General features: G+C 38.0%; 3 protein-coding genes and 1 long non-coding RNA gene across 5 annotated transcripts in view; 3 read left to right on the forward strand and 1 right to left on the reverse strand.

Annotated features, from left to right (window-relative positions):
* The window catches only part of LOC108877276 (duodenase-1), a 40,325-nt gene that overhangs the window by 5,768 nt on the left and 8,256 nt on the right, over positions 1-26,301 (forward strand). The window lies entirely within an intron of this gene.
* LOC127143455 (uncharacterized) lies at positions 32-20,241 on the reverse strand. Its single transcript, XR_007814880.1, has 3 exons — positions 19,711-20,241; positions 3,261-3,345; positions 32-1,906 (listed from the first exon to the last, which is right to left on the reverse strand). It is a non-coding gene; the product is annotated as an uncharacterized LOC127143455 (long non-coding RNA).
* Positions 8,383-9,854, forward strand: LOC108877280 (duodenase-1). The gene is made up of 5 exons (XM_018667253.2): positions 8,383-8,524; positions 8,606-8,753; positions 8,934-9,069; positions 9,223-9,477; positions 9,580-9,854. The coding sequence occupies exons 1-5, from the start codon at positions 8,467-8,469 to the stop codon at positions 9,742-9,744; spliced, it is 762 nt and encodes a 253-aa protein (XP_018522769.2). The 5' UTR covers positions 8,383-8,466; the 3' UTR covers positions 9,745-9,854.
* On the forward strand, positions 14,187-23,736 carry LOC108877281 (granzyme B). Of its 2 annotated transcripts, XM_051077157.1 has the most exons (5): positions 14,187-14,330; positions 14,422-14,566; positions 14,684-14,810; positions 15,021-15,275; positions 15,379-16,041. In XM_051077157.1, the coding sequence occupies exons 1-5, from the start codon at positions 14,288-14,290 to the stop codon at positions 15,532-15,534; spliced, it is 726 nt and encodes a 241-aa protein (XP_050933114.1). In that variant the 5' UTR covers positions 14,187-14,287; the 3' UTR covers positions 15,535-16,041. The 2 variants fall into 2 exon arrangements, with proteins under 2 accessions (XP_050933114.1, XP_050933113.1); XM_051077156.1 differs by lacking the exons at positions 14,684-14,810; positions 15,379-16,041 and adding an exon at positions 23,433-23,736 and having other exon boundaries at positions 15,074-15,275.

Here is a 26,301-nt window from a genome sequence, read left to right on the forward strand (position 1 = left end):
CATCCAAACTGACATACAAGTGGGAAAATACACTAAAGTTTTAGTGCGGTGGGAGACAATGAAATAAATAAGTGCAAGAAAATCAGTTGTAAACTGAAAGTGCACAGTAAATGCTAGTTAGACATGTTATTGTGTTAGAGGTGTCAGGAGTGGAGGTGCCTTTGGAAGAGATGAGTTTTAAAGAGATTCTTGAATAAGAGAAAGACACTCCTGTTCTGAAATCATCTGGGAGCCTACTCCAACATTGGGGAACCACAAACGACAACAGTCTAGACTGTGATCGCCACATGTGCAGGGATGACAGAGCATAAGGCTATATGATATAATGCATCCTTGTGGATATGTATGAGCCAAAACACCATGCTCTTGTATTCACATAGGTTTTTAGGATAAGTTTAATATGAAATATATCATTTTTGGTTGCAGTGAAAAGGCCCTGCAGGGCCCTGAAACATCCAATTCTCTATCAACACTGCAAATCAAACAGCTGAAGGACAGAGTATTAACGTCAAATTTGCAATGTATTAAAATAATACAGATATCAAATAGACTGTTGTTTCTTGGCTGTAACAAACATACAACATGTATTATTATTATGTATCAGTAAGTAGTTACTTTTGTTGATGTACAGATGGGCTGCATTTGCACAAAGCCAATTGACAACATTTTTATGACACTTCACTTCTGGCCAAATAAAACAACCAAATAAAAAACCTTTAGCTGTGACAGGCATTTAACAAAATTATTGTCATAACTGTGACTGTGAGAACACTGACACACACACACCTGAAACTGTGGTTTTTGTGGTTCATCTAGTTCAGGGTTACCAACTTTGGGTAACTGGCTGGAGTGAGATTGCACACAAAATCACAGGCACATATTTGAACTCAATTCACCATCATGGTTTAAAAAAGTATGCAGGTGCTAACACTTGAAAGGAGCAGGACCTTAGGTCTAAGATTTAAGGATATTGCCTGACTAAGCCAGTCCAGTACTTCCACCTGGGCAAATACTCACAATTTCACAATGTTAGACATACACTGACCCAACAGAGTGCACAAAGTTCTATTAACACGCTTTCTCTCTTTGGTCTATGGGTAAGAGATATAGATATTTAAGTAGCTAATTGAACGCAAGTGTAGACATTGACTTAACATGTTACATACAAATCATAACAAATCACAAGCTTGAAATCAAAATGTGGATGTACGTGTGGTAAACAGCAATCTTTGCTAGCAAAGGTTATTTTGGTGGGTGGTATTGTGAGCTAACCAAGTGAATAACAGAGTTTATAAGTCATTCTTGAAAGACATTCATATTGCATGATTCTCGGGTCTGGTACATGATGGCTGAAAACAGCCTTCACTCCCACATGAAAATGGTCAATGACCTTAAAATTGAACTTTATGAAAGTCACCAGAGGCAGAACCAGATTACAGAAGCAGCAGAGATGACAATCCAGGATCTCCGTTGTCAACTGACGGAAGTCCAGGTGAGATCTGCCACCAGACTGAGTCTGGAAACTGCAATCAGTGTGGATCTCACTTCCAAGCTGGAGGAGGCCCAGAAACAGCTGCAACAGCTGCAGCAGCAGATTGAAGAAACACTTGCTTCAGAGCCCGAGCTGCTGATCCCAGAGGAGGGGAACAGAGAACGTCTTCAGTTTGATAATGAGGGTGAAATCAGACCCCCATGTTAACAATGAAGAAAAAAAAAGAGGAGGAGAAAATGGTCTTCTTCAGGATGAGTGATTTACAGGAAATCATAGACACTGCAGTCAGGCAGATCATGGGGGAGAAAAATGCCGAGCTGCAGAGACAGAGCAGCAGTGATCGCCATGCTCCAGGCTGCTCTGAAGGAAACCGAGGAACAGCTGCAGGTCCAACAACGAGAATCAAGAGCAGTCCTGGAAAACAAGGAAGAAGAGTAGACCTGAAGAGCTGAATTTCAGGCTTACAGAAATGAAAAACAGGAGGCCAAGGAGGAGGAGCCGTACAAGAGTAGGAAGATTGAAGTTCTTAACACCAAGCCATCCGTGGAGGGAGGATTTCTCTTTGAACTGCCCCTCCCAGGTTTCTTCCCATTGGGGGAGTTTTTCCTTGGGCTGGTGGGGAACCAAAAAAAAAACAAAACAAAAGGAAGGTCTGTTCTCTGTCTCACCCTGGTGAGACTTGAGAAGGTAAAAGATGCAGCTGGCTGAGGGTTTGTGCAGCAGATAGGTGGACGTATTCTGTTTGTTCTGTCTGTTTTTATGACATTTGTTGATTTTGGACCTGCAGTGTGCAGTAGAAGACATTTCCCCACAACATTTCTGTTCATGAATGATGCATGAACTCCTTCCTCCAGGGGTGCATATCAATGTCATTGCAGTTGTATTTTTAAGTATATTTATGTGTGTGTGAGCTCTATCAGCAGTCATACTGATCTCCGCAGTTAGAATCACTGGAATAGTGACCACTGTTCCTAAAGAAATATTAACAATATAATACTGAAGTAAATTATTCACTGCAAAGAGTGAATTCTGACTAAACTTCTCTTAAACATCAAAGAGATTTGATCTTAAAACAAAATTTCACTATTAGATAATCATGGTTGATAAACATTTTGTACTCAGGGATCTATCAGACAGATCAGAGGTCGACAGTCCCTCGCTCACGAGGTCTCAGAAATTTACCAGATGCATACAATACCAGATGCATACACACAGCAACAGAGATAACCTTTCAGTTCTATCTTGAGACTCATTTTTCTCACGTACAAACCTAACTCAAATTATTCCATAACTGAAATGTCAACAAAACCACATGTAAATCAGTTTTAGAGCGGCAACAACTGAAGCATTTGACCTCAGTCTTGGAACAAAATCCAAAAAATAGACTGCACCTCTCTCTGTTCTCATGATTAAATCTGGACATGGTCTTAGCCCGATATGATTTTGAGGGTAATTTTCCGAAAATTTCTTTAAAACTGTAAAAACTGACAATATGTACTGAAAATGTGCTACAGTCATCACTACTGTAATAAACATCAGAGTTTTCATTCAAACAGAATCCATAGTAACAATCAGGGAGGGATACGTCACAACAGGTAAGACTCAATCAGGAAGTGAACGTGGGCGTCTGTGTCATTGTTTCCCATCCAGACTAAAACACAGGACACCAGGCGTAATCATAGCAACAGTGATGAGTTGTATGATGTAGACAGACTTATTGGGGATTCCTCCTGGTGAAAGATATTGTGTAGTATGTATGTGTCATTACCGTCCATGGCAGTGTCCCAGAAAACAGGGGTCTGTTGTGTGAGGTCCTCCTCCTGCTCCTGTTTTCTCCATCACAGCACACGTCACTGCACAGACAAACAAGTCCATGCTACTAGTTAGCAGGTTTACAGATGCATACAAAATATTCTAAATATTTCATGAAGTAAAATGAAAACTAAAAATCATTTGTGAATCACCTGCTTATCAGAAAGAAATTGTTAAGTGCCTAGCCTGCCGGTTAGCTTTGAACCAGCTGGGTGGAGGTACCTTTGACCTTTAGAAAAAATTGCAAAATCCAACCATGTTACTAACACACACACACACACACACACACACACACACATCTTCAGACACCACTCCAGTGTTTCCAGGTTTGTGCATGTGCTCATCTGTGTCCTCATCAAGTCCATTCATCAAGTATCATCAATAAATCCCATCACAGATTTTCCACCATTTTGATGATCTGCAACTGCAGTTACCAAATAAAGTTCATCTGATGTGACATTAGCACTGATGAAAACAAGAGTCTTTAACCATGCTAGCCACTTGGTTCTCACTATTGTCAGCATGCTAACATGCTCACTGCTAACATGCTGATGTTATGCAGGTATAATGTTTACCATGTTCACCATCTCAATTTAGCATGTTAGCTTTTGCTAACATTTGTCAGCCTTTGCACATTGACTGCTATTAATTTTACAAGTATATTGCACAACAAAAAGTAAATATAAGTAAAAGCAAAAATCCTGAGACTAAATATACATTCATTTAACCTAACTGTCCAGTTGACAGTTGCCTGTCCTGTTAAACTCTACTAGGTTCAATAAAATTAAAAAAAGTCTGTTGTTTCCAGGATGGGGTAAAAGTAAAAAAATGTATTCTTAGTCCTTATACTCACAATGAACATCATGACATCCTCCAAACATTATTAAACTATTATATCATGACTGAACAAATTAAGAAATGTCCCTCTTGCAGGTTGACTCTGGTGTGCAATGAGACAGCAGTTGGTGTCATGTCTTTCAATACAAACTTAAACTGTGACTACCCAGATGCACCCAATGTGTATGTGACAAGGACAATGAATGATTTGTAGACCCTTTGTTTGGATTAAACTTCAAGTTAAGAGTGACACCCTGTAGTGGTTAAAAAGCAGATAACTATGAAACTCTTATTCGGGCCCTCAGCTCAGACTCTCTGCTCAGTACACAGTAATGAGATGCAAAGTTTGCATTTCTGTACATCTGAACATTTGTTGATATGGCATGTGGATATAGATTTTGGAGGAGATCAACACTGAATAATGTTGTCAGATTTGTACACACATGCAGACACTGATACAACAAATGCAACTGTGTGACTTACTACATGACACATCATCTCACCAAAGTCAAGTGGTCAGTGAAATTAATAAAATCTGTTGTTTCCAGGAGGGGAAACCGTAAAAATATAAAATATTATTATATTATTATTAAAATATTATTATACAATTAAATAATGAATGAACACATTAAGAAATTTCCCTCTTGAAGGGTGACACAAACTTAAACTGTGAGTACCCAGACACACCCGGTGTGTCTATAACTGTATTAAAATACCTGCCCTGGATCACAATGTTTTTCAAGGAAAAGAAGTGTTAAATCAGACATAAAAGTTCTTAGGGTGAGTTCAGTGTATGGTATCTGCTGGTAAATGATGTTTTGTTCTTTTCAGAATGACTGTACTGTAGGGTTTTCAAACAACACTGAACAGAGGAAAGGAGACATGATGTTCTGACAGGGCTAAAGCTAAGGCTACAATGAAGAGCACAATAGTCCAACTCTCTATTAAAGTAACAGGCTCACTCTGTAACACACTTGACTCAGAGAAATCTATCTGCGTTAGGGAAACATTGCAAGTTATTTGACTACAAGATGGCAGGTATGGATGACAAGGACAATGAATGACTTGTAGAGGGACAACAGACCTTTAGTTTGGATTAGACTTTAAGTTAAGAGTGGCACCCTCTAATGGTCAAAAAGCAGACAAACTATGAAACTCATACTTAGCACACGTAATGAGATGCAAAGTTTGCATTTCTGTACATCTGAACATTTGTTGATATGGCATGTGGAGGAGATAAACACTGAATAATGTTGTCAGATTTGTACACATGTGCAGACACTGATACAACAAATGCAACTGTGTGACTTACTACATGACACATCATCTCACCAAAGTCAAGTTATCAAAAACAAATCATGACAGGAAGAATGCATTTTACTGCTTATTATATATTGCTATATGTAAAGCTAGGTGATGATTCCCCTGCCTGGATTTGTGTGTGTTTGTGCTCTCCTAAGGCAATTGTTTAATAACTGAAAATAGAACATTGATGCTCAGATGTGATTGTGGTTTCTGTGGTTTGTGTTTTCTGCAGAATTCAAAAACATTTTAGTGGGCTGTGTCAAGTAGTTCTACACCGAAGAATCTTGGTTTTGCATCTGTTTGTCATGTTAGATTAAAGCCACTAAAGTTTGATGTGACTGAGTTGTAGGCACGAAAATCAAGATAAAAAGGCCCGGAACTAGCTAGCGTAATTTCTGGACTATAAGCAGCTACTTTTTTCACACTCTTTGAACCTTGCGGCTTAAACAATGATGCAGCTAATTTATAGATTTTTACGGGCTAACGTAATGCCACAAAAACATTTAGCCTTGTCACATCAGACCAATGAAATTACCGAACAGGTCACAGTGGACCAAGGAAACTGTTTGAATTAGATCAAACGCACTCACACTAAATTCGTCAGATCAGTCATTTTGCGCTTAATGCACACACCCTGATCATGGAAAACACACTAAGAAATGCATATGATGCAGCTTTTGAGTCAAAGGCAATCGATCTGGCTGTCGAAAAAGGAAATAGAGCTGCTGCGTGTAAGCTTGGCATCAGTGAATCGATGGTGAGATGTTGGAGACGGCAGCGTGAATGTGTAAATATCTCATGTTACTCTGTAGACACCTGCGACTTATAGACAAGTGCGGCCTGTATATGTACTTTTTTTTTTCTTTTTAAATTTAGTGGGTGCGGCTTATATTCAGGTGCACTCAATTAATGTGCAGATAATTACATGTGCAGATACTGATACAACAAATGCAACTGTGTGACTTACTACATGACACATCATCTCACCAAAGTCAAGTTATCAAAAACAAATCATGACAGGAAGAATGCATTTTACTGCTTATTATATATTGCTATATGTAAAGCTAGGTGATGATTCCCCTGCCTGGATTTGTGTGTGTTTGTGCTCTCCTATGTGTATCAACTAAGGTGTTAGTTTCATAACCGGAAATAGAACACTGATGTTCAAATGTGATTGTGGAAGCTGTGGTGCCCGTGGTTTGACTAGTTTTCTACAGAATTCAAAGGCATGCTTCAGTGGGATGTGTCAAGTATTTCTACACCAAAAAATCTTGGTTTCTCGTCTGTGTTCATCATGTGTTGATGTGTGATTAAAAAAAAAAAGCTCAGAATTACCAAAATGAAACTGTCAAAAGTAAGAAATAAAAGAAATAAATAAATGTGAGAGAGGAGAAAAGATTCATGAAAAAAATCTGATATATTACAGATTATATGTTATAGTAGAGTACAAACCTCCAAAATTCCCTAAACAAAATACTTCAGAGAGAATTTGGAGGGTGACCCTGGCCAGAGGATTTGAATAATGTTATAAAAATTAGTTTAACTCAAAATCCTGAGAATCCACATATATCCAGTATATCCTGTATGTATTACATCAAACTCTTCCACCGTCATTACACTGGTACTGTATCAGTGAGTAAGAAACAAAATGAATTCCAACCAGTTCAGGGAGGACAAAATCAACATTATTGCTCAGTGAGCAGCAGCCCTGAAATGAGAAAGAAAAAAAGACATTACTCAACATGGCTATTACACTCACCACCTTAAGTGATATTACCCAAATTCATGTCAACATCACTGTTGCACACAAGAGAAAGTCAGATATCATACTTGACACAGGTGTCCATGTATACTGGAAAATTAGATTTTCTGCAACTGCACTTTTAATCTAACTTAACTTCACTTCAAATGATAATTGAAATATCCACAAACAGCGAAGAGAAGAAGATCCACAAAGGCTGAGACTGAACAAAACAGGGACTAGAAGTGAAATTAATACATAATGTATAATCCAAATATTGAATTAAATAAGAGATGAAGACTGGATCAATGTGACAGTCCCTGCTAAGCTCATAATATACTGATCGCATTGTCTACAACATGTGCACCAAGCTGCTGAGGCAGCAGAACCGCAAGCAATGTTATACTTTGATAATTGAGATAGATATCTTAAGCTGCAAATTTACACTGCCGATGGGTTGTGGCCTTAGACGTCAAAATAAAATAGATGGTAACGACCTGTTTGCCACCAACAGGAAGATGGGTGTCAGTGTGTCTTACCAATGTAATGCATGGCCTGCACAAATTTCTGCTTCTTGTTTTGAGAAGAAAAATGGGACATCATGCGCGGGATAAGAGCCCCAGAGATTAGGGTAACAGCAGAGGTCATGCACTAGTCACTGAAGACTTAGGGACAGACTTTGTGAAGGTGAGGGCTGGATAAAGCCACTATGGGGCCCCCGAGGCAAAAATGAGCTGTGGGCCTGTTTTGACCCTGCTGTATGTTCATCTCACTCTCAATATATTGTGTGTGTATGTGTAAATGTAACATAATTGAACACACATTTATCTAGAAAAATATACCATTCAAATACATCAAAGAGTAAAATTGTGGGCAGCAATAGTGGATTAGTTTCATAAGTGCAAATGGGAATGAATGGGAAAATTCTAAAAAATGTTTGAACTGGCTGTATCATAGCCCAAAATGATCAAACGGTGGCATTTAGATAAAGAATATGACATAAAATGTAAGAGAAGGAAGAATAAATGAATGTGACAGACTGTGTTAAACTAAGCTCAAGCTGATAAACATCATGCGTGTCAGGCTGATGAAAAACCAGATAACGAACAAGATGACACAAAGATAATTTCAGTTTCAAATTTGCAAACTAGCACAAAGGATGTGGTTATGAGTAAAGATAAAACAGATGATAATCATACATTTCAACAAAGCAAACAGCTGAATAAAAGGGTCGACTTGACATCAACCAATAAGTCAAGTTAACTGTCTTCCTGGCATCATGCATGGTCTTCACAAATTTCTGCTTTTCCCTCTTCTAATGTGTCTTGGACGAAGTGGTAAGATTACAAAATCTGGATATATTTTTCTGTTGGATAAATGGGAAATTAATTCATGCTTTTTTCCATTCATTTTTTCAGCAGTTGGGAGTAGAATCATACATGGAAATAAAGTCTCAGCGAACTCAATGCTGTACATGGTCTCTGTGCAGAACAACAGAGGTCATATCTGTGGCGGATTCCTTGTCCGTGAAGACTTTGTTGTCACTGCTGCACACTGTAACAGAGAGTGAGTTACCTCTCCTTATCAAGCAATCTTTGATTCATTTAATGTGATAGGAAATCAAACCAAAAGAATCCACTATTTTGCAAAGGGATGTATAATTTTTTGCAGCTTTATTTCTTTTATTTGTTTTGTCAGCACTTAAAAAAAAATGCACTGACAGTCTCTCAATGATCCCTCATTCAGTGAACCTACAAGTGTTGTTTTCGGGACCCATAATCTCAAGAATACTGATAATGGAAAACGAATAAATATTGAGACGAGATACAAACACCCACAATTTATGTCTGAAGGAACTGGTAATGACATCATGCTGCTCAAAGTAAGTACATATTCTCAGATGACATCATGTTTTTTGGCACCAATCCGTATTACAGCAATTGTTTGTTAACTTGAAGTTTGGTGAATGAAAATAAGTATGTAATGATTAGACTTTGCTAGTTTTCAATCTTCTTCTTCAATTTTGTGTCTCCAGCTGTCTAAAAAAGTTCAACTGGACAACAGTGCTCAAACAATTCATCTTCCCACGTCTGCAATAAACATAAGGGACAATGAGCAGTGCCGTGTAGCTGGATGGGGTTACACTAGAACCAATGGTAATGTTGTTGATGACCTGAGAGTGGTTGATGTGTCCATCATTAACCCACAAGTCTGTAAGAGGGAATGGCCTAGACTTCCTGCCAATGTCATCTGTGCAGGTGGATATGGCACAAACAAAGGATTCTGTCAGGTATGTTTTCTGTTCTTTCATAAAAAATGTCAAATGGTTATAGAAGTAGTACAAACATCTGAAATGAAATCATAAATAAATGAATGTTTTTCCTCTTCACAGGGTGATTCTGGTGGGCCTCTGGTGTGCAATGGGATAGCTGTTGGTGTTGTGTCTTTCAACAAGTACAGGAACTGCAACTACCCAGATGTACCCAACGTCTACACAGACATATCAAAATACCTTGTGTGGATCGACAGCATCATCAGCCTCCCTGAAACATTATGAGTAAAAATCTTGTTGTTTTGTTTCAGCATCCAGTAGACTATTGTGTATCATAGTATCTCATACTGCTCTGTCAGTGTGACTGGAACTGAAAATAAAACTGTATTTTCAAATACCATGTTTAAGTTCTTTCTTTAACAACCTCACTGAGCCATATCTTTACAGTTATCAGAGGTGTTATGTTAGATGTTGAGGGAGAGACAAACCATATAAAGAATCCTGAATAGAATAGTCTGTAACACCAAAGTTGGTAGTTGCATGACACATGTCCCACCTCTCCCCTGAAACAGCCAACCTACCGTCTGCTGAACCAGGAAACATATTTAGCCAATCATGTTGTTGCACTGATGGCGCATGCATGATGCATCCATATGTGGATGTGTTGTAGATATATAACCTGTGGAAAAAAGCAATTTTCAACATTTTGAGGAAAAGTCACCAAACTTTAAAAAAAGAATTTCCCCCTATGATTCTACACATGTAGTTTTTATAGTTTTTGTGTACCGGCATCAAAAGTGGAGTCATAACTCCCGATTCATTTAGATAGGAGCCTGGTCTTGTTAGCCAGGGAATAACTGCCTGAGGGCATTGCCAAGATGGCTGCCGAGTGGCAAGACTTGCCTAGAGGGACTTTGCTATTACTTACAGGACAAAAGTTGTGTCTCTTTTCAGCACTTTATGACCATTTGATTACTAATAAAAACAGCCACAAGCATTACAACTTTAACAGGCCACACATGTTCCAAAGGAGTCACTTTCTGGCAGACAATAGCTTTTTTATCTTTATTTGCACTGTCAATTCAGGAGCTGCCAAATTTTCTTTTGTTGTTTTACAAACAATGACAATAACGGATTCAGTTCTATTCTATTGTATTTTTGACACAATGTCGGCAGCACCTGTTTTTGCTGCTGTTTCGTTCAACCAAGCCCTAGCTGTCAGTGTTACACTGTTGTATGTTGTTGCAAATTTACCATCTAGTCACCCTCACCTTTACCCCTGTGCTGCACAATTATTCATATTGAAATTGCGACACCCGCTGCATCAAAACAAACGCTTCTATCTCCTTTAGCCAATTACAATGTGTCATTACACCATGTGATTCAGATTCAAACCAGGTATTCTGCAACTTTATAATATTTTAGCAGTGACAGTAATATTCCTGTGGCGGGTCCATTTGTATTGGGTAAATGAGTGCAAAAAACATGTTGAAAAAAAAATTGTGAGATTGAGAGAATCATGATCTCTATTCTAAGCAAAAAAATTGCGATTCTCATTTTTTCCAGAATCGTGCTGCCCTAGTGTAGCCAAAGTAGCCAAAGTCATGATGTAACACCCAAGCTAGCTCCTATTGCACTTGCTTCAATAACTCAGTGCAAACGCTGATTCAGCATTTCTTCATTAGACTTTCTGAAACACAATAAACAACACTACGACAAAATTACAATTACTTTGTGAACACATAAAAAAAAATCACTACAAGTTCGGCAGCACAGGTACTTCAGTCATGACATTTAGCCTGCAAACACCCAGGACTTACATGAAATGGTGTTCATTATAGGCAACTGAAAAACATCAATATTGAATAAACAATAACGCTGTGTCTTTTTTCCATGAACTAAGATCCACACAACATACTTTTGAGAAATTCTGTTTCTTATTTGCTCAGGACAGCTGCTTGTTAAAGCTGAAAACTGTGTACATTTTGTTCATGAAAACTATGACTGAATATGTTCATCCACAACATTTTTCCACGACTACAATGAGACGATGGCGAGACAACACAGACGTCATGGGACTATATCACTGTGCAGCAAAAAATACAAGAATAAAATGTGGTGAAAAATAAAAACTTCATAAACATCTCCATATGCTTTCGTTGAGGAAAAAGAGGAGGAATCTAAATGCCCTTCCTTTGATGGCCGGGCTGCACATCTGTTTTCCTGCACACTTGAATCATCTTTCTGGTGATTCTACTAGCCGGCAGCACAACCATGAATGCACTGCCAACAGTGCTAAACTGGACCTGACTATGCACTTGAATGGCTGATGTTATCAGACAACATCCAATGAGGAAAGAACATGATGGAAACAAGATGGTTTGACATTTGGCCCCACTTCAAATATAAAAGAAAAGTGAGTGTGTGGTATTGTCAGGAGAGAAGCAGCTACAAAACTGGGGAGAAAACCACAAACACACCACCCAGAAACTGAGGTAACTTAACATTAAGATGATAATGTTACTTTACATTTAAAGCCACATTAAGTCAACTTCTAGAGAAAGTGGTGTAACTAACCATCAGCATGTCATAACAACGGGACATTGCTACACTGCTAAGTTTGCCAACCTTTTCCTTGACACAAGTTTATTTGTTTTGATATATTGAACATGCTTTCCATGTTTAACACACACATTTCAGTTGATTTTGAATGGGTCCACATGTAGAATAATATGACCTGATGGTCAAGGAAGACGGTAGGTAGGCAGACTCTGTAGACATCTCTAGATATTTGCAGTGCTCTCCATTACACAAACTATAAAAAAATAAATAAATAACAGCACCAACAACAAAAACTAACAAAAACCAGTACGGCCTTACTCCTCAGGAACAAAAATAAATCAAACAGCCTATATGGGTTGTTCAGTTCACACCTACATTACTTCAATCAGAACCATAATAGTAAGACCATACTTAAGAACACGTTAAACAAACCAAAAGAAACATTCCCACAAAAAATAATAACCCCCCCACTTGGTTTGGCCCAATGATGTCAACAATGATATCACCAGTACTATAAAAGTCAGGAAATGCAGAGCAGCCCCCTCCCAAACATCAGTCCTGTATGGTGGGTCTGAACAAAGGAACAAACAATTAAACAAACCTGCCAGATAATAAAGGTAACTGAAACAGACTTATGGATGTTATTGTGACAACTTTTATCATTGAATTATTGACCTCTAGTGCGCTCTTAATAAGTAAGACATATGTGGTTTGGTTCCAGGTATATGAGTTTAGCACCCTCTATCTTCTATGTTTAGTTTATGTTTAGATTTAGTTCCTGTTTCCCCTTTGAAAGCAGGAACACTGTTAAGATCAGGGAGTAACTACAGATGCACAATCTCTGACAAACTTTATGAAATTCTGAACTGGGTGTAACTTTTCTTAGAAATTATCTGTGCAGAGTGTGGTTTTCCAGCTACAACTGAGTGACAAATGAAGAAGCAGAAAAGAGGAACTGCTCACGTTCAGTATAAGCAACATTAAACAAACCAAAACAAACATTTCCATGAATTTTCATGGAATTAAAAAATCCCCTTGCTTTGGCCCAGTGATGTCAACCATGATATCAACAATATCCTTAAACATGGGTCCACATGTAGAATAGTATGACTTGATGGTCAAGGAAGGCGGTAGGTAGGCAGACTCTGTAGACATCTTGATTTGAATATTCTATGTCCTGTGCTCTCCATTACCCAAACTACTAACAAAAAAAAACATTCACGGCAAAGTAGATGGATGGCACATGTTTTGCATGTTTTGACAGTAGGGTCTTACCTCTCCTCTTCAGGAACAAAAATAAATCCAGCTGAACTTGACTATCCACCCATATGTCATCATAATCATCATCATAATTTTAGTAATTTGCTATATATCCATGAGGTTCAAATGACATATTTGGTGCCAGAGTGGTGGCCAGGGTGACCAGTCCTATTCCCTGGTAACTGTGTGCACTGTCTTTAACCTGTCTGACTGACTGGAGAAATAGTCCCACTCACCTGGTAGTAGCAACAATGTACACTACCTACAAGCTTGTCTGTGCCTCACCTCTGCTGGCTAACAGAGGTTCAGTCTCTACAGTATGTGTCAGGTAGGTGAGACACAAAGACTTAATCAAGTTTAAATCAAGTTTAAATGATCAAATCATTAAACCCTGCCTAGACAAACTAGGATCAGAGCTGGGGTTTATGAACTGCTGTAACAAATAGCCTACATCTACCAATGCACTTCGTAGCCACAACACAACATAGATATCAGCTGGCAGATATCACAGGCAGCCATTTAGTTCACACAAATCTCCTGCTATTAATGTTTTGTGATGTGTATTATTAATCTTACTGTGGGTATTCAGAGCTACAACAAGACAAATAACCTAAATAAATCAATAGACAAAAACATTATAGATGTTTATGCACATTCTTCTCTGACCTGGAGAATACTGGTTTCCACTCATTACTCTGAAAGACTTTTACTCTTCTGATATTTTTTTGACATTTGTGAATGTTTTAATTCAATATTTCATGAAATGAAGGAAGAAAAATTGGTTAACAGGCTGTGTTAAATTGTTACATTCTCATATACTAATCTGCTGAGGCAACAGAACAATAGTTTTAGATGCCACAATTAATCAATATATCACAAGCCACAATTTTCCATTGCAGACAGGATGTGGCCATAGAAGTCAGTGCAAAACAGACTGAGAAGCAAGCATATAAAAGGGTGGACTTGATATGTCGGGGTGAGCTAGGTTGAGCAGACTGTTGCCACAATGCTGCACAGCTTTCTGCTTTTTTATGTGCTCGGACAACAGGGTAAGTTGCACAATCTGACAACTTTTGTCAAGCTGGAAAATAGGACATGAACTCATCTTAGTCTCTTTTGATTTTTCTCTTATGTTTTTAGCACTTGGGAGTGAAATCATAAATGGGAATGAAGCCCCTGAGAACACACTGCTGTACATGGCATCCCTGCAGGTAAATGGCAGTCATAATTGTGGAGGATTCCTCATCAGGAAAGACTTTGTAATGACTGCTGCGCACTGTGATGGGTGAGTTACAGTTCCTCTTCTAGCATTCGTTTTTTTTTTTTTTTTTAAACGTGATTAGAAAAAGAAAATGAATCTAAAAATGATCTACTGACAATCACTCAATAATAACTTATTCAGGGATAGGGTTGTTCTTGGCACCCACAATCTCCACAAGTCTGGTAAAACAGTGAGACACATTGTAAAGAGGTACAGATACCCAGGTTATGACGGTGTAGGAAATGGGAAGGACATCATGCTCCTCAAAGTGAGTAAATATTCATTCAACCCAGTTGATCAAATACTAATTATTTGTCTCTAAGCTAAAAGGTCCCTATCTGCAACACTACAAATAACTACTCTTCATTTAAATAATTCATCAGCTTCAGCTCAAAGCAAGTGTTTAACTAAAGTCTGATGGAGATAAGACAGGGTTCTGAGAAATTAATTTATGCCCTGTGATTTTGTGTGTCTCCAGCTGTCTAGAAAAGTACAACTGGGCAACTGTATGCGACTTGCTAAACTTCCCAGGTCTGCAATAAACATAAAGGACAATGAGCAGTGCCGTGTAGCTGGATGGGGTTACACTAGAACTGGTGGTTGGACTGAAGATAACCTGAGAGTGGTTGATGTGTCCATCATTAACCCACAAGTCTGTAAGAAGGAATGGGATGGTCTTCCTGCCAATGTCATCTGTGCAGGTGGATATGGCACAAACAAAGGATTCTGTCAGGTATGTTTTCTATCCATTCATGTCACCTAGTTTCTAGTCTAAATGTATATGCATGCTACATCACCTTAAATGAATGAATTAAAATGTTTTTTCCTCTTCACAGGGTGATTCTGGTGGGCCTCTGGTGTGCAATGGGATAGCTGTTGGTGTTGTGTCTTTCAACAAGTACAGGAACTGCAACTACCCAGATGTACCCAACGTCTATACAGACATATCAAAATACCTTACCTGGATCAAGCAGACACTGAATAAGAATTGAAAATGTAAAATTCTTGCACAAAGCTTTGCTTCAGCATACCGGAACTGTTTTAGAAAAGTGATGTTGCTCTGTCACTAACAAATGTTGCAAATAAAAAATAAATTCCTTTATCAGAAGACATGAATGCTGTTTAAATTTATGCAAAAAATACAATGGTCCCTTTCCAGCAGAATATCCACAACATTTCTTAGGGTAAATTTCATACAGTATGTAGTGGAGCACTAGAAAATAGCACAATTTATGTTAAATTTTCATAAATGTAGCTTTAGTTCAGAGCAGTGGATTAGTGAGAACTCCCTCAGGTTAGGAGGTAAAGCAGGGTGTTGAAAACACTGATAAAAAAGAAATACATATGAATTATTCTAACCAACAGCATCATCAAATCCCTAAAATGTTATCAGTACAAATCTTCTTGTTTTGCCTCAGCATGCAGTGTGTATTGTGTATTGTAGTGTTTCAGACTATTCTGTCTGTGACTGGAGCTGAAAATAAAAAATGCATTTCAAATACCATGTTTATGTTCTTTCTTAAACAACCTCATTAGAAGACACAAATAATATTTCACAGGTAGGATTACTTGTCATTTCCTTTGATGGAAAACAGATACACTCGTGTTGCTGCTTATCATGGACATGTAATCACAGCAGAGGGCAAATGCCTCTCCACTAACATATTCAGGCAGTTCAATCAATGCCAAAACCAACCACTAAGAAACAACTGATGAGTTTCCTAGGAATGACATCATACTGCATACACATACTATTAAGAAAAAGAGGCACACCTCTCGTCCATGATTCATGGTAAAAAAATCTCAGTGGACATGACAAACTGACTTGGACTGACAAAACTGATGACAAAGCCTTTCACTGACTTAAAGACCTCCTTGCAGAAAAGAGGAACATCCTCAGACTCGTTAAAAGCTCATTTACATTACTAAACGACTCTATAAGGGAAAGACCGTACTTTAGAATGCATTAAACAAACCAAAAGAAAAAAGAAAACCCTCCACTTGGTTTGGCCCAGTGATGTTGACCATGACATCAAAGGATCTGATACTTATGTCAATGTGATATTTCAGTTTTTCTTTATTAACAAATTAGCCAAATAAATAAATAAATCACAAAATTTTGATTTCACTTGTTGTTATGCAGTATTGTGTGATTGACAGAGGGAAAATGAATTTTAGCCTGAGGCTGCAGCATGACAAAATGTGAAAAACTGAATGCACTGTATTGACGTAGTATAAGGGTTTTTGATATATAAAATAATCACACTACAACATGCTTGAGCATTTGCCGGAGACTGTCAGTGACAGAGTTTTAATGCATTAATAACTGGGCTGGAATATATGAGAATTTTGATGACTGCATAGGAGAAATATGTTAATTCAGAATACAACACATTATCCCACCATCACAAGTGTGACTGACCATAAAATACACTTTTAACCTGCCTTTCCATGAAAAAATAAAAAAGATTGATTTTAAATTCTTAGGGTTACTATTGACATGTGATTTGGATACTTGGATATTTACATATCTAAGAAAAATGCTGGATTTAATGGGTTAAACACAAGCTCTATTCTGGTTACTGCCAGACTCAATAATAATATTTCTTGCTGCTGATCAAAGGGATTTAAGTAGTTAACTAATTTTTGTCACATAATCAAAATCAAGAGAACTAAAAGACAGAAAAACAGTTTTTAGTTATTTGTCTTTAGCTGTGTCTCCAGCTGTTTAGAAAAGTTCAAAGAACTGAACTGAGGGGAGCCTGAATTTACATTTCAAATTCTGCACTCTTTAAGCTGTAAATATAATTACTCAGTTACAATTTCCTCTAATGATGACACTTCACTGAGCCATAGTTTTACAATTACCAGAGATGTTAGCTGTTGAAGGAGAGACAAACCACAAAAAGAATCCTGAATAGAATAGTCTGTAACACCAACCTACTGTCTGCTGAACCAGGAAACATATTTAGTTGCACTGATGGAGTATGCACTTTTAAAACTTTGTAAAGTCAGATATGACTGCTTATGATTCTACACATGTAGTTTTTATAGTTTTTATGCACCAGTGACCATCAAAAGTGGAGTCATAACTCTCTCCAAAATCATTTAGATAGGAGCCTGGTCTTGTTAGTCAGGGAATAACTGCCTGAGGGCATTGCCAAGATGGCTGCCGAGTGGCAAGACTTGCCTAGAGGGACTTTGCTATTACTTACAGGACAAAAGTTGTGTCTTTTTTCAGCACTTTATGACCATTTGATTACTAATAAAAACAGCCACAAGCATTACAACTTTAACAGGCCACACATGTTCCAAAGGAGTCACTTTCTGGCAGACAATAGCTGTTTGGCACAACCCCGGCAGTGACCTTCCATTTTTAATCACAGCACCTGCTGCATTGTTCAATCAAGCTGTGGGTGTTACACTGTTGTACATTTTTCAGAGACATTAATGTTGTCTCTGAACACCCTTCTGCTGTCATTGCAACGCCTCATTCTGCCTGGCTGTTGTACGTGTTGAGAACCGGTTGTTAAGGCAAATTATGTGTAAAGAGCCAAAGTCATGACATCACATCCAAGCTAGTTCCTATTCCACTTGCTTCGGTAACTCAGGGCAAACCCTGACTCAGCATTTCTTCATTAGACCTTCTGAAACACAACAAACAGCACTACAACAAAGTTACAATTACTTTGGGGTGGCATTTTTCCATGACTACAATGAGACGATGGCGAGACAACACAGATGTCATCAAACACTACTTGGGACTATATCACTGAGCAATATCGTCAACAAAAAATACAAGAATAAAATGCTATACTTTATATTGCTATACTTTCGTTGAGGAAAAAGAGGAGGAATCTAAATGCCCTTCCTTTGATGGCCGGGCTGCACATCTGTTTTCCTGCACACTTGAATCATCTTTCTGGTGATTCTACTAGCCGGCAGCACAACCATGAATGCACTGCCAACAGTGCTAAACTGGACCTGACTATGCACTTGAATGGCTGATGTTATCAGATAACATACAATGAGGAAAGAACATGATGGAAACAAGATGGTTTGACATTTGGCCCCACTTCAAATATAAAAGAAAAGTGAGGCCTTCACTGGTGTTCTACCCCACCTCTTAATAGGCTACCTTCATACTTTAATGTCACAGATATAGAAACCATCAACAATATACAGAAACGCAGTTTACCAGAGCTTTGCATCACAGACAGGCATGTAATGTAACCAGAATAAATGCCATTACTAAAGCAATGCTATAACCCCAATTAACACAATTCAATAGGTCTCCAAACACTGCAGCCGCAGCTGAGCCACACACATCATCTCCAGCAGAAGCATCAATATTAACTAGAAAATGACAAAGACGTAAACAATAAAATATGGATCAAATGCATTTTACTCACCGAAACTGCTGATTATTTGTAGACATTTGCGGACATCCTTAAGCGAGTTAGAACTTATCCGAGAAGTACAGTTGGGCAGACTCGACTTTCAGCGTTAGCCTCCATCGCGATAGAAAAGGACTCACTGTTGGAACTGAGACGCACATGTCTCTGAAACAGTCTTTGAACTCTACTCCTTCCTTCAGCCATTGTGGGTTGAGAAAACAGCTATTAAATCTATACTAAAATGTTTTAGCTTGCGCGAGTAGCTTTACATGCGGTTTTCCGGCTCTGACCTGGACGCTCTCTGAGCATCCAATCAAATCACATGTTAGCGTAGGTATGCTAGAGCTGATCTCACCAACTCGAAATCTGATTGGTTAAAGGATCCACGAGGCAACAGTTTCATTGCCATTTATTTTAATTTACCGGAGCATGCACTGTTGATTCTGAAGGCCCCAAGGCAGATGTGTTTTAACTTGGCATCACAGGGCTGAAATCTGATTGGATAAAAGCTCTAACATAAACAGCTTATATTGGAAGCAGCGCGACCAGGAGGAAAGCTATGAGATGAAAAGAATAGACTATTGGGAATTGAATACATATTGTAATGAGGGAATAAGGCGGAGGGTCTCTTCCCCCTGGTGGATGCTATGGGGTTCCTGCTTCCCGGCAGGGACTGAATACTGATGACAGATGACTACCATGTGTGGAGAGAGGTGGCAGGTGAAGGCAGAGAAGAAGTGACCGCCAGCGTGGTGTGTGAGAGAGACGTACCTGTTATCGTCCGGCTCTGTGTCGGCAGCACTGGGACGGGAGGGTGCTGCTCCAACTTTTAATGCAGCGAAGATAGTTGAGTAGGGGAGCCGTTCCTGTGTCAGGAGGGGAGGCTGGGTGCCTCCGTTAGGTAGCGAGAGACCGGGGAGTAGTTGTGCTGTGGCCGGTGCTCACGGGGCTATTGACATCAATCCTGCACTCTTCACCTCACACCATCCTTAGCGAGTCAAGTAAACTTTAACGAACTTTAAAATAATTTAATGCTTAGTGTTATATGTTGTCTTGTTGAGATTGTTTTTGTCCTATGTTGTTATGTAAGTTAGGCTATTTTTAAAAGTAGATTTTAGTGACGGGCTCCCTTTCGGGAACGCTGGTTGTCAAGGGGCCCTCTACTGCCCTCAAGTGTTTGAAAGGGTCTTGACCTGTGTATGGTTTGGACTGCTCTTATTGCATGCTGTATTTCACTAGTGTGCGGTTTTACTGCGGTGTTTTACTTGCCTGCAGTGTTCTTCCTCAGGTGTGTGAACGTTATTCTAACCCACATGTGTGCTGTGTTGTAGGGTACAAGGGCGGCCGCTTGTATCCTCCATGCTGACCTTTATGGTGCTGCTCTTATCAGGGTGAACACTTTTAATGAACTGGTTGTCAATAAAAGCAATTCTATTTGTATGGTACGCTTTTGTCTTGTGGTGTATATTCTCTTACCTCTGACACCGGACCAAAAAAAGTATAAATGGAGATCTTGAATTAAAGTACATTACAATGTACTATTAATAGAAGAGGCTATATTAAAATCTAACTCAGTGATTGTGACAATGTTTGGGCCAGCACTGAAGGCCTCGCTGGCCCTGACAGCCCACCACTGGTCAGGAGAGAAGCAGCTACAAAACCACAAACATGAGGAGACACCTTGAGACACACCACACAGAAACTGAGGTAACTTAACATTAAGATGATAACGTTACTTTACATTTAAAACCACATTAAGTCAACTCCCAGAGAAAGTGGTGTAACTAACCATCAGCATGTCATAACAATGGGACATTGCTACACTGCTGGCAGATGGGGATTTAGTCTCACTGAAAGTCAGTAGTCCAGTCAGCTAAGTTTGCCAACTTAGACAAGTTTATTTATTTTGATGAACATGCTTTCCATGTTTAACACACAGAACCTAATTGCCATAACCCACACATTTCAGTTGATTTTGAATGGGTCCACATTTAGAATAGTATGACTTGATGGTCAAGGAAGATGGTAGAGAGACAGACTTGATTTGAATATTCTATGTCCTGTGCTCTCCATTACCCAAACTACTAACTTACTAAAAACATTCATGACAAAGTAGATGGATGGCACATGTTTTGCATGTTTTGACAGTAGGGCCTTACCTCACCAATATCATAAAAGTCAGGAAATGCTGAGCAGCCAACTCCTGAAGCAATAGTCTCATAACTGAAGGTAACTGAAACTAACTTATGGATACATATTTGCTTTTGCCTGCTCATGTGCTTTGATGTGAACTGTAGCTTACTGCTAACACAAAGAAAGCTGAGATACAAAGTCATGCACTGTTACAATAGCAATGGTAATTTAAAGCAACATGAACATATACAGAAAATAATATGTGTCAGATGTAAGAAACAAGAGGTGAGTGTCACAGTCACTGTCAGTGAGAGCAAAAAGTAGCCTATTTGTGACATCTACTGGTTATTATAATGCACAGCATATAATACAGAAGATTGTTTTGGTCCTGACTAAATTCTGTTGCACAGTAATTGGCCATCCAGTGCTTAGTTTTCTGCTTCTGCAAAGAGGTTCCAAATATTTTCTTGACAAATCTATTTAAACGGTAGTACACAACTTCTTTATAAACACCATTGCAAGAGTTAGACTGCATTGGATTTGTTGTAATGATGTGTGTTTCCAGACTTAATTGTACAAATCAGTTGGATTAAATCTTTGAAAGCAGTTTGCTGAAGTTTGACTGAAATACTCATTCTTGGTCTGGATGAAAACTAGACTAAAATGTTGACCTTTTTTCTACTAAAAATTGACTAAAAATTAAAAAGGGTGACACTGAATATAACACTCTGTAAAGCCAGGCTGTAGATTCTGGTGATAATTCTCTGTAGGTTCATCACTGTGAGTGACCCCTTTCACTAATTATTTTCTCATTGTCATTTCATACATTGTTATTATAAAATTTTGATTGTAGCTGCTTTAACCAAATGTAATTTTCTTACAATATGATCAGAAATGTTTACAGTTATTTATCTTTTTTCTTTATTTCTTTAAATTACTTAATTAGTTTTGTGAATTTAAATGGTCTGTGTCACTCAAAACTGAAGAAGGAAACTGGCATCTATGGTTCATCTATGGTTCTTCTTTAATCAAATAGTGTACATCAGTGTCAAACAGTAAAAATAGAGTTTTTTCAAATTTGCTTATTGTGAACTATAAACAATGAGGAGAAGTAGGTCTAAAATGGCCCAGAGTGAACATAATCAAGAGACTGAAAGATGCGGAAAATCATCATACTAGCATTGTACACAGGATGTGGTTATAAATCGAGATAAGAAAGATAATAATCATAAGTGCCAAAAAGCAAAAGGAAACTGCTGTATGAAAGGGTTGACTCAATATCCCCAAGAAGACAAGTTCGTTGTCTGTCTGGCATCATGCATGTTCTGTACAAAATTCTGTTTTTTCATCTTCTGACATGTCTCGGACGAAGCGGACAGAATTTGAATATTACTCTCCAACCAACCAGTTCATGTGACAATAATTTCATTTAGATTTTTACTCATCTTTACAGCATGTGTGATTCATGGGAAAATAGCTCCAGAGAACTCAATGCTGTACATGGTCTCTGTACAGAACAACAGAGGTCATATCTGTGGAGGATTTCTTGTCAGAGAGGATTTTATGGTCACTGCTGCACACTGTAACAGAGAGTGAGTTACTTTCAATTAATGTAATTAAGGAATCAATCTGTAAGAAATTTGTTAAAATTGTTAAATAAACTAACTAACTTCTTTCTTTACAAAGACGTTAGTTAGTTTATATATAATGGAAAACATAAATATTGAGAGGAGATACAAACACCCACATTTTATGTCTGAAGGAACTGGTAATGACATCATGCTGCTCAAAGTAAGTACATATTCTCAGATGACATCTTGACAACCTAGCAATACCAAAATGTCCCATAATATACACTGCATCATGGTTTTATTAAGGAGATTTACAAAAACACAATATACAAATATCAGTATAACAATCACTGTCTTTAACTTGAAGTCTGGTAAATGAAAAGATGTTATGAAATTAGACTTTGCCCGTTTTAAATTTTTGATTTTGTGTCTCCAGCTGTCTAAAAAAGTTCAACTGGACAACAGTGCTCAAACAATTCATCTTCCCAGTTCTGAGATGCACATTAATGACAATGAGCAGTGCCATGTAGCTGGATGGGGTTACACTAGAACCAATGGTAATGTTGTTGATGACCTGAGAGTGGTGTCCATCATTAACCCACAAGTCTGTAAGAGGAAATGGCCTAGACTTCCTGCCAATGTCATCTGTGCAGGTGGATATGGCACAAACAAAGGATTCTGTCAGGTATGTTTTCTGTTCTTTCATTAAAAATGTCACCCAGTTTTATCAATAGAAGTGATATAAACATCTGAAATGAAATCATAAATGAATGTTTTTCCTCTTCACAGGGTGATTCTGGTGGGCCTCTGGTGTGCAGTGGGAAAGCTGTTGGTGTTGTGTCTTTCAACAAGTACAGGAACTGCAACTACCCAGATGTACCCAACGTCTATACAGACATCTCCAAATACCTTGTGTGGATCAACAGCGTCAGTGATCATCTTGATCATCCACACACACTCAAAATCACACAATATCCCATGGTTTGTGTCATAGAATGATAAAACCTTCCTCTCTTAATCAGTCTTCTCACACTTTACTGTCCCCCTACATATAAAAGACCTGATGTATGAGAGATCCTGCATTTATTCATCTTTGTAATACTGAAATAAAAAGTAATTAAAAGAAGAAGTGGTGAAGTTGTCAGAATTTCATTAACAAATACTACACTAGTGGGTGATGATTTTTCCCCTTTACTCTCCACAGTACTCCACCTTGAGGAATAATAGAACTATTACAATTAATAGGAAAACCTTCAATCAAAACTGGTATGAAACAAAACAAAAGATCTTTCTTACTGATTGGACAGATGGCCATGACGGTTTTCTTGCACTTGAACATCTTTAATGAAAAGTGTGATATAAAATGCTTGTACAGGGAATCCAGCCGAATATATGAAACAATACCACTGATGCACCTGATACAGAACACTCACCCATTAAAGTAAACGTATAGTTCCTGCAGATTTACAAATTGGTCAGCTGATCATGAGTGATAAGAAGTGTGATTACAGATTTATGGAGAAATTTCAAAATGTGAATCTTTTCCTGATAACACAAAAATCTGAGTACATGACAACAGTATAACAATTAGGGATAAATATTTAAAATAGCCAATTTCTTCCAAGGTTAAAGAATCAAAGTTTAAAATCATCACTAGATTAAATCCAGCCACATAAAGTATAAACAGAGGATTATGAATTGAGTCCGACAGCTGTTGTTTCTGTTTTTAAGAGCTTGAAACTATTAGAGATATTTTGTGTTTATGTTTCATGGATAATCTCTTTAAAGAAATATCTGATATGGTTAATAGTTACCTATATGGGGAGATGTTCATTGTGATGTTTTTCCTGCTTAAAATTGGACACTTTAACAATATCAATAAACATTTTCATTATTTTTTTATTTTTTTATTTTTTTTACTGAAGGCAACATTGTACCATAATTGACTAATTGAAATATTTGATATTCTAATGCAGAAAAATAAATAAATATTAAATAAACCTCATGCAAAGTGCAGTAAACAGAAAAAACCTAAATCAGATCAGTATTTCCTACGACCCCCAGAACATCTGTTGCAGGATTCCTTATTCTTCTTGGCTCTGAGGATAGTTCTTGATCAGACACCTCCCTGATGATACTGATGAAGGAGAAGAGTAAAAACATCTATGGTGCCTCGAACTTTTGCACAGTACTGCTGGATTGTCATTATGACCTCATCTTCCTCATCATTATACAGTGATATATACACTGTATATGACATCTAATCCCACTCATAAGATGGCAGTGCCCCCTGTGCTTTATACCTCTTTGAAGAACATGCAGATTAATCTCCTAATATTTAGCAATATAATATGTAAATTACATATTCTTATAAATGCATTACAAAATCTTATTCATGGCAAATTCATTTAGATAATTCAAACTCTTTTCCTTACAAATAAAATATACTTCTATACTGTATGCTAATTTTGCACCCTGTTTGTATTTCAACCTATGCCTAGTATGGCCTTATGTGATTCTATTACAATACAGTGTTGCCTCTAGGCAACATGCAGTTTTTTGTAATTTCCAAAGAAACATTTTATATCTCATGTAAAGTTTTTGAAAATACTTCTTTATTTACAAATTAAGTTGACTCATGTTTTTGTGGGTAATTATCTGGATGAAAACAACAAAAATGAAAAATTCACAATTCACTAGAGTAAATATGGGGCTGTGTGACAAGGAAAGAAAATGGACCCCTGTGGGTCACCTGACCACCTTTTCTCAGTTTAATTGGTTAGTATTTCAGTTCCCCTCCATTAAGATAGCAATGACCAATTAAATAGATGTCTCATTTTATTCTTAAAAGCTAGAACTGTACCATAGACGGTTAATTTAGAAATGAATTCAATTATTATTTTTCATTTTTATGGATACTAGCTCATGCACATCAGCCAGCCCTACCTGTATCAAGTTGTGTCTCAGTTTTTAGCATTTAGTCCACATGTTTCTGTGCATCACAGTGATACAGCTTGATTTTGCCATTTTGTGATGGCCATATGAATTCTACTGAACTTGACTATCCACCCAAATATCATCATCATCATCATCATAATTTTAGTAATTTGCTATATATCCATGAGGTTCAAATGACATATTTGGTGCCAGTGAACCAGAGGTGGAGCCAGAGTGGTGGCCAGGGTGACCAGTCCTATTCCCTGGTAACTGATTGGCCTCCCTATGTGTCTTTAACCTGTCTGACTGACTGGAGAAATAGTCCCACTCACCTGGTAGTAGCAACAATGTACACTACCTACAAGCTTGTCTGTGCCTCACCTCTGCTGGCTAACAGAGGTTCAGTCTCTACAGTATGTGTCAGGTAGGTGAGACACAAAGACTTAATCAAGTTTAAATCAAGTTTAAATGATCAAATCATTAAACCCTGCCTAGACAAACTAGGATCAGAGCTGGGGTTTATGAACTGCTGTAACAAATAGCCTACATCTACCAATGCACTTCGTAGCCACAACACAACATAGATATCAGCTGGCAGATATCACAGGCAGCCATTTAGTTCACACAAATCTCCTGCTATTAATGTTTTGTGATGTGTATTATTAATCTTACTGTGGGTATCCGGAGCTAAAACAAGACAAATAACCTAAATAAATCAATA

This window comes from Lates calcarifer, linkage group LG17 (assembly GCF_001640805.2).
Source record: "Lates calcarifer isolate ASB-BC8 linkage group LG17, TLL_Latcal_v3, whole genome shotgun sequence".
Classification (NCBI taxonomy): domain Eukaryota; kingdom Metazoa; phylum Chordata; class Actinopteri; family Centropomidae; genus Lates; species Lates calcarifer.